Here is a 15,085-nt window from a genome sequence, read left to right as displayed (position 1 = left end):
GCAACAGTTAAGCCCTTGGCCGCAATGGAAACATCAGAGGCTCAAGCCTAGCAAACCTTCCTCGGAAGAAAAGACTCATTGCTCTGTCCCCATAAAAATTACAGCTTGGGAAACCCTGTGAGCGACTCCCACTCCGCCGCATTGGGTGATCATGAGGTGGCATTGACTCTGTAGCACCCAGTAGCCACAGAGCTCAGCGTACCATTTTATTACCAGACACTGTGATGGCTCCATTGTAAGATGGGTCGTCTGTGCCTTCTCTAGTTCCAGATACATCCACCTCCAAAGCCAGGTTCTGGTGTTCCACGGAATGCATGAAGTCATCAATGCTTGCCCCTGGCATGTCGGTAAAGACGTTAAATAGCACAAACTAAGAACAGTCATCTCAAGTGGCAGAATGAAAGTACAGTTAATGTCAGGCGGTGACATCTAGAGTAGGCAATATGAACTGTCGGGATGTATTTCCACATGATAGCATGCTTGCTACAGTGATATTAAATGCAACTCACTTCTCATGGATTTTACTTTCTAATATGTTCATTTGCTATGATCCCTGATACTGGAGAAGTCTATCTAGAGTGGTAGAGGATTTAGAATAGATTTCCCCCTGTCCCCTAGAGCCAGGAATGAAGGGGCACAAACAACGATTTTTTTACTAATGCAGATGTTTTCTACTAATTAACCACCAACGTTGCTACTGCTGGCTTGTTTGCTGATGCACAGATGTTTCTCGGTACAGAAAATTTATAGAATTTCAGTGCAATGAGTTCCAAAGGCCTTCTTCCTAGCAATGCGACCATAATTTGTGAAAATGTATTAAAACCCAAAATTAATGCTTTTTTGAAATTGTCCCAAGGCCATTCCTACATATATTCAAGAAAATTTACTCAACCTCAATAAGAATGAGAGATGGCGGCTGTTACGACACAAGACAGTCCCGCCATTCTGCCTCTCGCATCAGTTTGGCAGAAGCTCTATCCTACATGGGCGCAGCCCAAAACAGTCCTCTTCCTGCTGCTCCCCTTATAGTAGGTGCTATGGTATCTTCCCAGGAAGAGCAGGCCACCCACTTGCCTCATTTTGCCCAGCTCCCTGTTCCAGATGCTCAATTCCGGACAGGAGTAGGTCTGAGGCTCTCTTCTTCCCCCCTACCTCCAAAATGGATTCTCTTGACTATAGACACATCAAGCCAAGGATACAAGGGCACAAACATTCTGGCCCAGCTTTCTTATATTGTGGACGTTCCACGATAGAGAGGATAAGCTCAGAAGAGCAGAGACAGGAGGCTCAGTTGGAGAAGCAGGCCACAAGCCCTATCCCCACTTCTAGGGCAACGGCACAGAGACTTTTCTCAGGTTGAAAGGCAGACCGAAAGAACTAAGAACACAGAATCTCCTCCCAGGCATACTTTATTTGGGTCAATGAATGGGGACATTCAAGCCTAAACGTAATAAAAAAAAAAACCCTGGGGATTTTGTTAATAGGCCATCATGAGAAGGTGGTAGCTTACCAACCCCATCCACCTAAACCACAAACCTCTTAGAAGTTGACCACAGGGAGAGGTCCACAGAAAAGACAGTCAAGAAGAGCCCTTTTGATGCCAAGAAAAAAAAACCCTCAAAACTCATCTCAAAGATTAATTCTGCAAACAAAACAAATCTAGTTAGATCCGAGTTTAAACCTATTTATGCCTCTGAGCTAAAAAGATCAGGATTTGACCATTTTGAATCTGAGACACCATATGATTTGGTATGTTGGAAATGACATATCATCATCCAAAGGAATGGCTTTGTGTTTATCTTCAAAAAGGTCATTTCCACACGATTGATAAAGACAAAATGGGTGCATAGCAAACATGGTGAAGACAGAAGGTTGTGCCTGGCTATCAAAAGATATAGCGTCTGGGGCCTTATTGGTTTGAAGTTAACAAGCAGCCATTTGACAGGGAAGCAAATAAGCCCACATGGAAGAAGAATACCATCTTGTGTGATCATGAGGTGCTGATGGGACCAGGTACCAGGCATCAAAAGATTGAAAGCAAACAACTATATTGACATGAGCGAGTGGGGTTACAGTGGAAACCCAAAACCCATCTGTAGACAATTGGATATTCCCACAGAAGGGTCATAAGGAAGGGATGATTCTACCAAGGTGTAGTATAGCACCAACGAATCACACATCATTCCTCTAGTTCCTGAATGCTTGCCCCCACTCCCACCTGACAACCATGATCCATTTATACCTTGCAAATCTGGCTAGACTGGAGAACATTGTTACAGATAAGAGCTCCAGATACATGGAATTCAGGACAGATAAATCCCTCAGGAATAGTAGTGGGAGTAGCGATATCATGAGAGTAGGGGGATGGTCTGAGAGGGGATGGTGGGGAAAGGGGAACCCATCACAAGGTCCAAATACCACCTGCAGCATATCCCACCTGAATTTCAAGAATGTCTCAAGAGCAGTGTAGATGGGAAATTGATGCATTAACCACTCATGACAGAAGACCTGAAGTGCCATGGAAGGACATCAAGAACACAATTAATGAAGAAAGCAAAAGATCATTAAAAAGACAGAAAATAAAAGATCAAAGTGGGTGTCAAAAGAGACTCTGCAACTTGCTGGTGCACTGGAAGCACGCCCCAGGAAATTCGGAAGACAGCTACTTGGCCAGCTGACTGGAAGAGATCCATATTTGTGCCCATTTCAAAGGAATGTGACCCAACGGAATGCTAAAATTACAGGACAATCTCACTGATACCACATGCAAATAAACTTTTGCTGAAGATCATCCAACAAAAGTTGCAGCCATACACTGACGGGAAGCTGACAGAAGTCCAGGCTGGATTCTAAAGAGGACGCGGAACAGGGATATCATGGCTGATGTCAGATGGATATCAGCTCAAAGCAGAGAATCCCAGAAAGATGTATACTTGTGTGTTATTGACTATGCCAAGGCACTTGACTGTGGATAGCCTCAAAAAGAATGGGTATATCAGAATGCTTCATTGCGCTCTGGGGGACCTGTGCATGGATAAAGAGGCCGTTGTGCTAACAACAAGGGCATACTCGGTGGTTTGAAATCAGCCAAGCTGTGCATCTAGGCTGTATCCTCACACTATATTTATTCCATCTGTATGCTGAGGTAATAATCAGAGAAGCTGGATCACATGAAGATGAATGGGACATGCAGATGACATAACCTTGCTGTGCCTGACCCATGTCATGATATGTTCCATCACCGCACATGCCTGTGCAAGGTGGGCCCTGAACAAGGACTCCAAAGAAGGATCGATGCATTTGAATTATGGTGCTGATGAAGAGTATTGGAAGTACTATGGACTGCCAAAAGAACAAACAGGTTCATCTTGAAAAAAACTGTAGTCAGAATGCTCCTGAGAGGCAAGTCTGGCAGGATTTTTTCTCACTTTAGACATGTTATCAGGAAAGACCCATCCCTGGAGAAGGACATCATGCCAAGTAGAAGGACAGGGAAAAAGAGGAAAGATGGATTGACACAGTGGCTGCAATGATGAGCTCACACTAAGAACAGTTGTGAGGATGCATCAGGACCAGGAGGTGTTACATTCGGTTGTCATAAGGTTGCTATGAGTCAGAACCAACTCTATGGAAGTTAACAAAAAAAGAAACTCAGAAATTGCTTATAGCACATGCTGGAGTCAAATGTTTTTAGTTTTCTTTGCTATTTAAGAAAATAATTTTTTGAACAGTAAATATATTGGGCAAAAGCAGTTGCCACATTGTCACCTGTTTTATTGATGATCAATAAATGAGTGAGGGGTTCATGTGGTGGTTGTCCAGGAGCCAGGAAGTAGGTATGAGGAGAAAGTTCCCAAGTGTAACTGTTGTAGTATATTTTTGTGATGATGTACTCCAAAAGGGTCGGGGAGAATCCTACCCCCAAAATCAACAGCCTGCATGGAAGAAATGGACAATATGAATGTAAACCCACTCTCCGAATGCTTAATACCTAAGTAAATTATAATTTAATAGGATCAGAAACTATGACAAGCAAAGATTTATAAGTTAGTTTTTGAGGGTTTCTTCCTTTTTGAATTTCTGACTTGAAAATCATAAGACAGATTTATCCTTTATGCATTTCTCTTCTTTCTTTCTGGCCAATGGGTACCATGTAATTCCGCGGGATGTGGCTCCTTCGGTACATAGCAAGTTGTGTGTATTCTGACTCTCCCGGGATTCCATGATACAGCTCTCCCTTTTTACTGGTCAACTCATCAACCGTTATCATCAATTTCTTTAGACATACTCTTTGTCTCATAGTCTCTGCTTCTCTTAGTAACCATGCCATTTTCTTAGTCTCTCAGGTTCACCATTTCGGCTACTTTTCACTCACGCTTATTCCACCTTTCCAACACATTTAAAAAATCTTATCTGTTATACATCCATTTTACTGATTATTTCAAAATCGTTCTCTAATTCCAAAGTTAATAATTTCTGAGTGCTTAAGTGGCGGGCATTCCTTCCTACTTTACTCGCTGAAGACTCTTTTATAAAATGTTACCGGGTCACATGCTAATCTATGTCCTAAGGAACTCTGGTGGCACAGTGGTTGAGTTCAGCTGCTAACCAGTCAGCAGCCTGCACCCATGAGCCACTCTGGGAGAAAAATCTGGCAGTCTGTTTCCATAAAGATTTCTAGCCTTGGGATCCCTGTGGGGCAGCTCTGCTCAGTTCTGAGTAGAAATCGACCTGACAGTAATGGGTTAATCTTTGCCTGGAAACTTATCAATGAATTCTGATTATTTACTCATTTAGCAAACATTTGGTGTAATTCTGTTACACACCAGGTCTCCTCTCTATTTGATCCTTCGACAAAGTATTGATTGGCAAGGAATTAATTGACAGCCGAGGTGCGATAGACAACAGGATGCTAATATTAAAAGAACTCTTGAGGAGAAAGATGGGTTCTATTAACCACACGGTAGGAATGGAGAGTGAGCTACCGTCTCTTGGGAGGCAAAGATCAGGGTACCCATGGCGTCTCCTGTAGGATAATCATGGGAGGGATGGGACAGCCAAAGAAGAGTCAGGAGGATAACTCTAGAGCATCTACTCTATCCAGGGCATAGTGTATGGATTCTTGGGAAGGGGAGCCACATCCCGACACGACTGTCACTTAGCCCTGTGGAAAATTGGAAAGAGGAAGTATGAAAGGAAAACTTAAAATACTTCAACAATTTCCACTCAAATTGTCTCTGAAACGGTCCACATGCAGCTTGCTGGTCTGCTCACAGACAAAAAGGGAGATTGCTTTGACCCAGGGAGGAAGATGCAGCCACTGATTTGTGTTTGGCATTTGCTCCAGCTTGCTTTTCCACCCGAGACTTGGATTTGATGCCATTGTGGGAGAAAGGAACCCGCGACGGTCTCGTACTCACAGCGTTAAAAGGGCTCTTCTCTCATGCTTTAGCTTTAACAGGCGAACCTTTGCAATCGCACAGACTTGCTTTCCCCAGAGAGCCATGCCACGGACTGTGGTTTTCATCTCATTCACGGAGGAGAGGGCCTGCTCCATTGCAATCAGCCTTTCTGTGTCGTCACCTCCTTCTGCTTGCCCTTCTTCTGAAAGGTCAACATCTGTAAAACACGCCAGAAGAAATGTGTGAAATCCCACTGCAGACGTCCATTATGGAGGTTCTGGTAAAGGTATCACAACTAGAGAAGGCTTTCTACGTAACAAACAGCTAAAGATGTATGTGATGTAGTGGTGCTGCCTTGAACCAGAAAAGCAAATGAAAGCTTATTCTTGTTTTGTGTTTGTTGATTTTTCAAAAAGCTTAGAAAGAAAACCCTAGAAAGATAACTCTGCATGCAGATAACGCATCACAGAGATGAAGCTAAGGAAATAGACCAAGTCGTCACGCTGCCTAGGTTGAGAAATTGGAAAACAGAAACATCCATCTTTGGTGTAACCTGGGGGTGCATTGTGTTTGCCCCTGGAGAGATTCTATTCATAGGGCTTAAGGATACACTGTCCTGTGTTTTCTCTACAATCTTAGATATCAGGATGGAACTGACTTGATGGCACCTAACAACAATAACAACAATACTTATCAATACCGATGTAAAGATTCTAAACAAGATAGAATCCAACTAGTATATGAGAATACTTAAAGAATTGCTGTCATCCCTCTTATCAAGAGACTCTATGTCTATGTCCACATCTATGTCTATCTATATATCTATATCTATGTATCCATCAGATCTCCCTCAGGTAGAGGAGGACACAAAAACACCCAAAAGGCAGAAGCTCATAAAGGGAAGATCCACAGTAGGGGGGAAGATCCATGCACAGGAGAAGGCATGGCAGAAGGAGGAAGGAACTCCTATGAGCACAGTTAAGAGGGAAAGAAACCCAAATTCAATTCTGACATTCTCATATGAGTTGGGTGACCGACTATAATCCCATGGTGCCCAAACCAAACAATGAGTTTGCATGACCTGCCAATTCTTTCCCGTGGGATAGTATAAAGATTGCTGGGATTTGTGGTAGTTACATCATTTCATGTCAACTTGATACGTGTAGAAGTGGAGTTGAGCCTGTTAATCAGGTCACACCCTGATGATGCCTTCTTGCGAGCGTGGTCCTCTCATGAGGATTCTGGGAACCTTCTCTCTTTATCTCTGGAGGCAGGCCTACAGACTCTCTTTATGCTTCACCCCCCTGTTAAAGTGCCACACTAAGAGAGATGGAGGAGCCACACGGAGAGCCATGCCAGAACCTGAAATATCACCACCACCACTGGATCTGAGCCTGAGATTCTTCCACTGCTCTTGGATCCACAAGACTCTGCACCCACCAGCCTGTGATCTTCCTGTATTCTCCATCATTGCATGTATCTGTTTGATTCTGAAGAAGGATTTATGGACTAGTATTGGATTTAGGTGCTAACATAGGGCTTATGGACTTGATCTGGACTGGGGTAGGATGTTTTCTTATTATAAATTTACTCTTTGATCTAAAGCTCTTTCTTATACATATGAGTGTCACTGGATTTGTTTCTCTAGTCAGTGAGGCTTAACACAGGATTAAAGGAGAAGTGGAGCAAAAACCATATCAAGGTGCAAGGGGGAGACAGAAGTGCACATAATACCGGGGGGGAAGGTATTAAGAAGGTTTATGGAAAATGGAATTAAAATATAATTGCACTCAATTTTTCTATGAGCTTTTGAAGTATCTTCATATAAATATATTGGAAATGGATTGTTACAAGTAATGATTCCTACTGTAAAATAAATGTGGATTCTAAAAACAAGTAATGCCAAGAAGAAATCACCAAAAGAGCATTAAGGAGTTAAGATGGCTTGGTAATAAGATGCAAAAGAGGGCAGACAAAAATCAGAAAAGCAAGGACCATATATGACCTCTATGAAAGCTTTCAGCCTACTTAGACTAAAAACCACGTTAAAAGTAAATGAGCTAAATACACGACTTTTAGGAAACAGAATGTAAGATGGATTGAAAAGTAAAATTCAACTATATTCTGTTTTCAAGACATATGTTCTCAAAGCTCAGCAGGTTGAAAAACTTGTCAACAATTGCGAGAAGCCACCATACAATGAGTTTGAGTAACCACATTAAAATGGAAGTGCTTCTGTTCCTAGACAAATGACTTCAGAACTGCTGCCATTACCAGAGTGCCTATGCTTCCTAGTAGGTCCATTTGGTGCCAACTTTCCAGAGAGTAGCCCCATCTAGAGCCTGAAGACAAGTCAGGGAAGCTAGATGAATAGAAACAGAATCAGTACAAAACAACGTGAATGCTCACCCAAAGCAAAGAAGGTGTCCAAAGACCCCAATGAACTTGAGTAGAAATTGTTGAATAAAAACCTAAATTGCTGTGTACACCTTCATAAAAAGTACAGCGAACTATTATTTTTTAAAATATAAAAATGATAATCATTTCCCAACACAAACGTATGTAATCAATGGCACTAAATTATACATGTAGTAGCTGTTGAGTTGAAGAATGTATATTTTTGCCAATAACACAATCATTATCCTAATAGCATGGAACACAAAGAAGAAAATGTTCTAAAATTATGATTGTACAACTCTCTTTGATACGGCTGAATTATTGAATTGCATAATATTTGGATGAAGTGCCAATATAACTTTTTATAAAGGACAAAATGAAGGTCTTAATGACAGCATGAGAACATTCCTTCCACCTCCAGGATTATCAGTGAGGGGAACAGTTCAGTTTTCCTTAGAAACCAGGAAGTTCAGAAGGCAGTGGTTTCAGGTGGTTAATGGAGAGAGAGGTAAAATAAATATCTGGTCTGAATTTTCTCCTAGAGCCCAGGGTAGCAGATGAGGACAGTCAGTCTGGGATAGAAGAAAATGGGCAAGGCAGTACACACGTTGGAAATAGAAACAACCGATATGACAAGAGTGCTTTTTTTTTTTTTCTCACAAGTTTGGGTGAAAATGGCAACAATCTGGGAGCGAGTCTTCTTGACATGTAGATCTACACTGAGGGTTGTGTGCACTATATCCAACAGATTGTTTGCATGCATTCCATTTACCTGATTCATCAATGGCTGATTTTCCTTCCAGTTTCAGAAACACTTCATTCAAAGTTGTCATGGAAACACCATAATCCTCAATTCCCAGGTCAGGGGAGCTGTCAAGAGCCCTATAAAGTTCTAATGAGCACACAAACCAGCAAATAAACATACACATAAAAATGTGAGTGAACTGAGATAAATATAACAAATAGAAAAGGGCAAAAATGAAAAATTACACCTGTAGGTCAAGGTCAATTATAAAAACCAAAAGTACATGACAAAAGTTGATTACTCAGATTTTATATATTACTTATTTTCAATGAGGAACCCTGTGGCTTATTTCCTGGACTGTTAACCACAAGGTCAGCACTTAGAAGTGAACAGCTGCTTCATGGGACAAAGATGAGGCTTTCTGTTCCCTAGAGACATACAGTCTTGCCAACCCCAAGCGGTTGCTCAACTTTATCCTAGGGAGTTGCCGTGAGCCAAAATAGACTCAACAGTAATGGTTTTGATTTCTTGTTCTTTTCTGTTTTCATTTTATATCAAGTACCAGTCAGTCAAAAGATTACCTTCTGATAATCAAGTACAGGTGCCCAAGTGGCGCTGTTGGGTAAGCATTGGGCTGCTAATCTAAAGGTTGGTGGTTCAAGCCCACCAGCCAACCTGCAGGAGAAATCCGAGATTATTTGTTGCTGTAAAGATATACAATCTTTGAAGGTCTATATAGGGTCATGATGAGTTGGAATAGCAGTAGGTTTGAAAGTTTTAAATTATTTTAAAATTTTTATCATCAACTTAATCTCAATTGGTTCAAACAGAGGAATAATTGTGGGGTTGGCACAGGCTGTATTTTGTCTGTTGTGCTGAGTCAGAACCAATGGTCTGACACCAAATAACAACAATTAACCTCTATTCATTTACATTTTGAGTTAAAAAATTCATTTTCATTTGCCTCTGACTTGCTTATAAAATTAATGACTAGGAGACATTTCAATTTTCTCCAACTCTAAACATAATTAACTGAAGAGCCTTTTTCAGAGAGCAGACACAAATGGGAATCATTTATACTCTAACCAACAAAAAGCAAACACCTAATTTTTTTTTATACCCACTAGTTAGATGATTGCTTCAATTCAGAAGATAGCTGCCAAAAGAGAGACATCTCATTATCTTCCACGCCTTTTCTCAAGAACTTTGAAAGAATGTTCATCTGTCATTAAAATTAAACTCTCTGTCTATGGACAAAAACCTTGCAAGATCACATAGAGAATGAAGAATTGACTTAGGGCTTAACCTGGGAACAGTATGAAGTTTGGATAGCAAATACTCCCTCTAAACCATTCTATCTCAGGTGTCTTTTAGCTCATTTCATGAAACAATATTTTGAATCTGTGGTCATGTGTTCATATAGCAGTGAACACCATTCTTGAATTACAGAATTTATTGGCAGTGGTTAATGAAGTTTAAATTTAAAATTCTAAAACCTAGTGTGACTATAGAAGTCTTGATGCTCCAACCTGGAGCTTCTACCAGGAGGAAGGAAATGTTGAAAGCTGTCTGTCTTTATCGGAGCATCCACAAAAGGAGGAAAGAATACTAAATTGTTGATAAGTATTATGTCTTATTTGTCATTCTACCAAGATTTCCATGAATTTCCTCTAGATTATACTTATAATTAAGATGCACTAATTAGGATCTAATAGAGCCCTGGAGATGCTGTGGGATAAAGATGGGGCTGCTAACAACCTCAAGGTCAGCAGTTTGAACCCACCAGAAGAAAGATGAGGCTATCTGTTCTTATAAAGATTTAGTCTAGGAAACCCTACTGAATGTACCTATCAGTCAGAATTGACTGGATGGTCATGGGTTTAGTTGGGTAACGGGTTTAATTAACAACATGCTTGTTGGCGCTAAGGCATATTTGTGTTACTTTTATGACATATACACTTGAACAGCTTTGTGTGGTAATTTATGTATATTTGTTTAACCACTAGTATTATGGCAAGGTTAGTTATTTCAACCCTTAAAATGTCCCATGAATGACCATTTTCCTGATTGACAAACATAACAATTTTTTTAACAACTGAGAAAAAAACGTTGGGTTTTATAAACACTAAAAGCTTTTATGCAGCAAGGGCATTATCCACAATGTAGCAAGAAAACCTTCAGAAGAGACGAAAATATTTAGAAACTATCTTATAAGCATTTAAAATCCATAAGAACTCTTAAAACTTAACAGCAAAAATAACCAGCAACCCAAATAAAAAAGGGCAATAATTGAAATAGGCATTTCTTGAAAGAAACATTTACAAATATCCAATAAGGAGAGAAAAGATGCTAAACGTTGTTAGTCATTAGAGCAATGCAAATCAAGACCATAATGAGATTCTGCACACCCACTGGAATGGCTAGTCTAAAAAAACCATGAAAGGTAACTAATGTAGTCAGGGTATGGAGAAATAGGAATGGTTGTACTTTGCTGATGGGAATGTAAAATGGTGTAATGATTCTGAAAAACAAATTTGCGTTTCCTCAAAAAGTTAAACATAGAAAATACAACACAGCGATTGTATTCCTAGACATAATACCACAAAAACTTGAAAACAGGGACTGTGGCAGACACATAGACATCAATGTTCTTTGCCACATTATGTGTAATAGCCCACATGGTGGACACAGCCCAGGTGGCCTTGAACAGATGAACAGACAAAATGGGATATAAGCATACAATTTGACATTATTCTGCTTTAAAGAGAAATGTTGATACATGTCAACACATAGACTCTTTAAGTGAAATCAGGCAGATATAGATGGGTGATTTTATAATATCCCATCCATAGGACATATCTAGAATAGGTAAATTCATGTAGACCAAAGATGATCAGTGGTCACCAGTGGATGGGGTGGGGGACAGGGAATTTAAATAGCTTACTTGTGTACATTTGGCATATTCTGAGTTGATCATCTTAAAAAATTCTCTACTTATACACATACTTGAATATGTACTTTCTTAGGTGAGAAATGGAAAATTTTGTTCTTGTGGGCTTGTCATTTCAGACCTATCAATTTGCCTAATTGGCTGGAGGATAGAAAATAAAGGTCAGGAAATAAGAAATTATCAATGGATATTACTTTGTTCTCTCATATTAGCTGGATTTTAAAGTGTTATTGGTTAAAAAATAAACCTTCCCTAATCTTTTACTAAAAATAAAGTACCAGCTTTTATAAAGTATAGGTTGTTTGCCGGTGTGAAAAGTATTGGAAATATGTCTTGACTCAACTGGCTGGCCACCCTTGAGAGCTACTCCATGGGAGAAAGATGAGGCTCTCTGCTCCTGTGAAGATTTCCAACCTTGGAAACCCACAGGGGCAGAGCTACTCTGCCCTATATTGTTGCTAAGAGTTAGCATGGGCTTGATGGCAGTGAGAATGAGTGGCAATCTTTCACAATGAGTGTGTGATGTGATTTTACCCAGCAGTTATAAGAAGCGACAAGGCCAGCTGCATTGGGCAAGGATATTAATGGATTCAGTAAGCAAAAGAAGCACCCAGTATCTACCTGGCGAAGGAAATCCATTCCATGATGCTGCTAGTTTACAGTACAAAGGCTGTAGCAGAATGCCACTGGGCAGGGCACAGTTAATGTAGATTCTTCAAGGACTGCCGGACAGCCAAGTCTCTACCGGGGTTTTACAAGGACTCCTTTGTCTTGGGCCCCCTCCCAACACATGGGAAACTTCAGAATGCCTCTTGCCACTGAATGCAACTAAGCTGAGCCACTTGGTATTACATAACAAGGTTTTAGATGTTGCCCTGAGGACTCCAAAGTGCTGACTATAGTCCTATCAAGAGAAGTCACCACATCACTGGTCTATCTGACAGTGTAAAAACAGATTTTCAACCATCCGTGCTCCTGTATCACTAGGAATGTTGAAGGACTAAAAGAAACTCCTTTTGCCAACCAAGAGCTGCAATGACACTACTGGAATAAAATAATTCTCAGTATAGGAATAACAGAGTTATTACACCAGTCCATTTGACCATCTTTCAAATACCTCACACATATTAAATCCACGACAAATGTTAGCCACAGTCATTGTTGTTGTGAATAGTATTGATATGTCTCATTTCATGGGACTCTGTACTGTACATTACCTGGGAATTTATTTGTCCTTTCTAATGGAAGTGTGTAGGTAAGTTTCCCTCCACTTTCTGCTGATAATTTGGCATCAGGGATGTGCTGTTTGATGAAGGTTGTTATTTTTTCCCGAACACACATTTCATTCACCTGCAAACTGATGTGTAAAAGAAAGGCATATGTTACTTAGCATATTCTCCAAGACCAAGAGGGGGAAAAGGCTAATCTTTATGGGACAAAAAAAAACAATTAAAATCTGATGTAAGAAATTAACTCAGGATGGTGTTTACAGAAGATCGGTGTTGATTGGGTCCTTAAGGGAGAATGACTACAGAGGAAAGAGCCAGGCATGCAAACAAGAAAGGTCAGATACAAGTGAATGTGAGATAAACAATGGTCTAGGTATGCCCAAAGGAGAATTAATTCAGATTATTGTATGTGGCAAGAGCAGAGAGCTTTGGCTAGATATAGAAGCAACCGAGCTCAGTGTTCTCAAATGCATTGAGTTCTTAATATGTGACAAGCATTGGGTTTGGTGCTGAGGGTATAATGATGGATTACTGTCCTGTTCTTATAGAGCTGACTCTACAGTGGAAGGACAGGCAGAAAATAGATAGGCAAATAGTTATCAATGGTCATAAGTCTTATGAAGAGGACAGGTTGATGGTCTAGATCAACAGGGTTGGTGAGGGCTACAGGATGGTCTTTTCCCTCTCTTTGTGGCATTCACAACAGAACTTTGAAGACAGACTACCATTGAGAAAAAACAGCTCTCTCCATTCAAAAGAACACTACAGATAAATGTCCCCTTGTAGGAACTATTGAAAGCTAATGTAAAAGCAACCTATGATCCATGGTGCTAAAGTATCCAATAGAAAAAGTAAAGGCGGTGATCTCGCTTCACCGATTGGCTTTGTAATTTGAAATGAGTTTTCCCTGTCTGGAGACAGTCCTCACAAGTACAATAGAATATAGATGCTAGCACACAGATTTGTTGTGAGAATAGAATCATAGTGAGATTTGCACTTAGCAAGCTCTCAAAAAATTATTTCCTGACCATCCAAGTTAAAATTATTCCAAGTTAAAAATATTACCCCTAAGGTATGCTTGAACTTAAAAGAAAATATGCCGTTATTTTGACACCAGTAAAATCTACTTGGAGAATGAAGCCACATATGTCATCAGTGATCTCCCCTATGCCGTCATAAAATACAAAACCAGTCCGAGCAATATTTGGTTCCTACTTTGAGGGCATTATGCTGGACTACAGAAGACTACATGAGCAGGGCCCAGTATCCTCCACAGAGCGTTCAGGAGAGGAGAATGGATTGGTACCAATATCAGCCAGAGAGTAAATATGTTAGGCTTTGTGACCCAGTCACTACCCACTGCAGTTTCTCAACTCTGCCTTTACAACACGAAAGCAGCCATAGACAATATATAAACAAGTGGGCAGGGCGTGTTCCAATACACCTTTATTTTCCATAACAGGAAGTAGGCCAGGCTTGGTCTGTGGACCATAGATTGCTGGCCTCTGGTTTAGCAGAAGTCAGACCCTGACTATTGCTGTATTTTGTACGCTTTTGTTTTTATGCTTTGAGAACACACCGTGCTGCCATGCAATACGGGATCCATCATCTCATTTACTTTTCTATTACATTTACTTGCAACTAAGAGTTAATACTTCCACTTTATATGTTGTTTTATTTATATCCAAGAAAAAAAAAGTCAAACAAAAAGCTTTAGGGTAACAGGGAACTGGGCGCTTACTCAGAGCTTGAATATTAATAACATCTACGCAATGAGGTAACATCCATGATAACTCTTTAGGGCTCAAACAGGTGGAAATGAGGCAATGGGAATTGTGCTAGCCTTAGAAAATGCCTCAAACGAAAGTCAAATGTGAAACATGATAGAGAACATTTTAACCAGCGGGTACTCAATTGGGTAAGGGCAAATGAGAGAGGAGCCGTGGCTGAATAGACTACTCCAGCATTCTGTGACTATGTGGTTTGGACTCTGGTACGTATAATGGAACTACTGGAGGAGTTTGGGGTCTCATTTTGGTTGTCATCTTATATTTTATATATTAAGTATGGATGATCCAAACCAGGACAGTACTTCAGGCAAATGAACCAACCATATTTAAATCTAAAAGTAGTTTAAAACATGGATTCAGATTCTAGACTCTGAAGTCAAAAGTATATTGGACCCATTCCTTGGTTCAACTGGTTATTATTCTTCTCAGGAGCTTCTATTTTGAGCTGTAGTCTTAGAGATATAAAAGCACCTATCGCAAAAAAATATATTTAAATAAAATTCTGAACGCCTCAATTCTGGGTTGCTCAGTAAATAATAGAATAAACTACTATTGAAAATACTGATATAAAA

The 15,085-nt window shown here is 40.2% G+C and overlaps 1 protein-coding gene across 2 annotated transcripts in view; it reads right to left on the bottom strand.

Moving 5' to 3' along the window:
* Positions 1 to 15,085, bottom strand: part of LOC142460003 (ABC-type organic anion transporter ABCA8-like) — a 76,851-nt gene that overhangs the window by 28,207 nt on the left and 33,559 nt on the right. For both annotated transcript variants that reach the window (XM_075562149.1, XM_075562148.1), the window contains 5 exons: positions 12,712 to 12,851; positions 8,572 to 8,691; positions 5,421 to 5,619; positions 3,769 to 3,935; positions 203 to 336 (listed from right to left, as the gene is read on the bottom strand). In XM_075562149.1, coding sequence (XP_075418264.1) covers positions 203 to 336; positions 3,769 to 3,935; positions 5,421 to 5,619; positions 8,572 to 8,691; positions 12,712 to 12,851 — 760 coding nt within the window. The remainder of the gene's footprint in view (positions 1 to 202; positions 337 to 3,768; positions 3,936 to 5,420; positions 5,620 to 8,571; positions 8,692 to 12,711; positions 12,852 to 15,085) is intronic.

The sequence above is a fragment of the Tenrec ecaudatus genome, chromosome 10 (assembly GCF_050624435.1).
Source record: "Tenrec ecaudatus isolate mTenEca1 chromosome 10, mTenEca1.hap1, whole genome shotgun sequence".
Lineage (NCBI taxonomy): Eukaryota > Metazoa > Chordata > Mammalia > Afrosoricida > Tenrecidae > Tenrec > Tenrec ecaudatus.
Note: the sequence above shows the minus strand (reverse complement) of the source record. Positions and strands in the feature narration are given on the sequence as shown.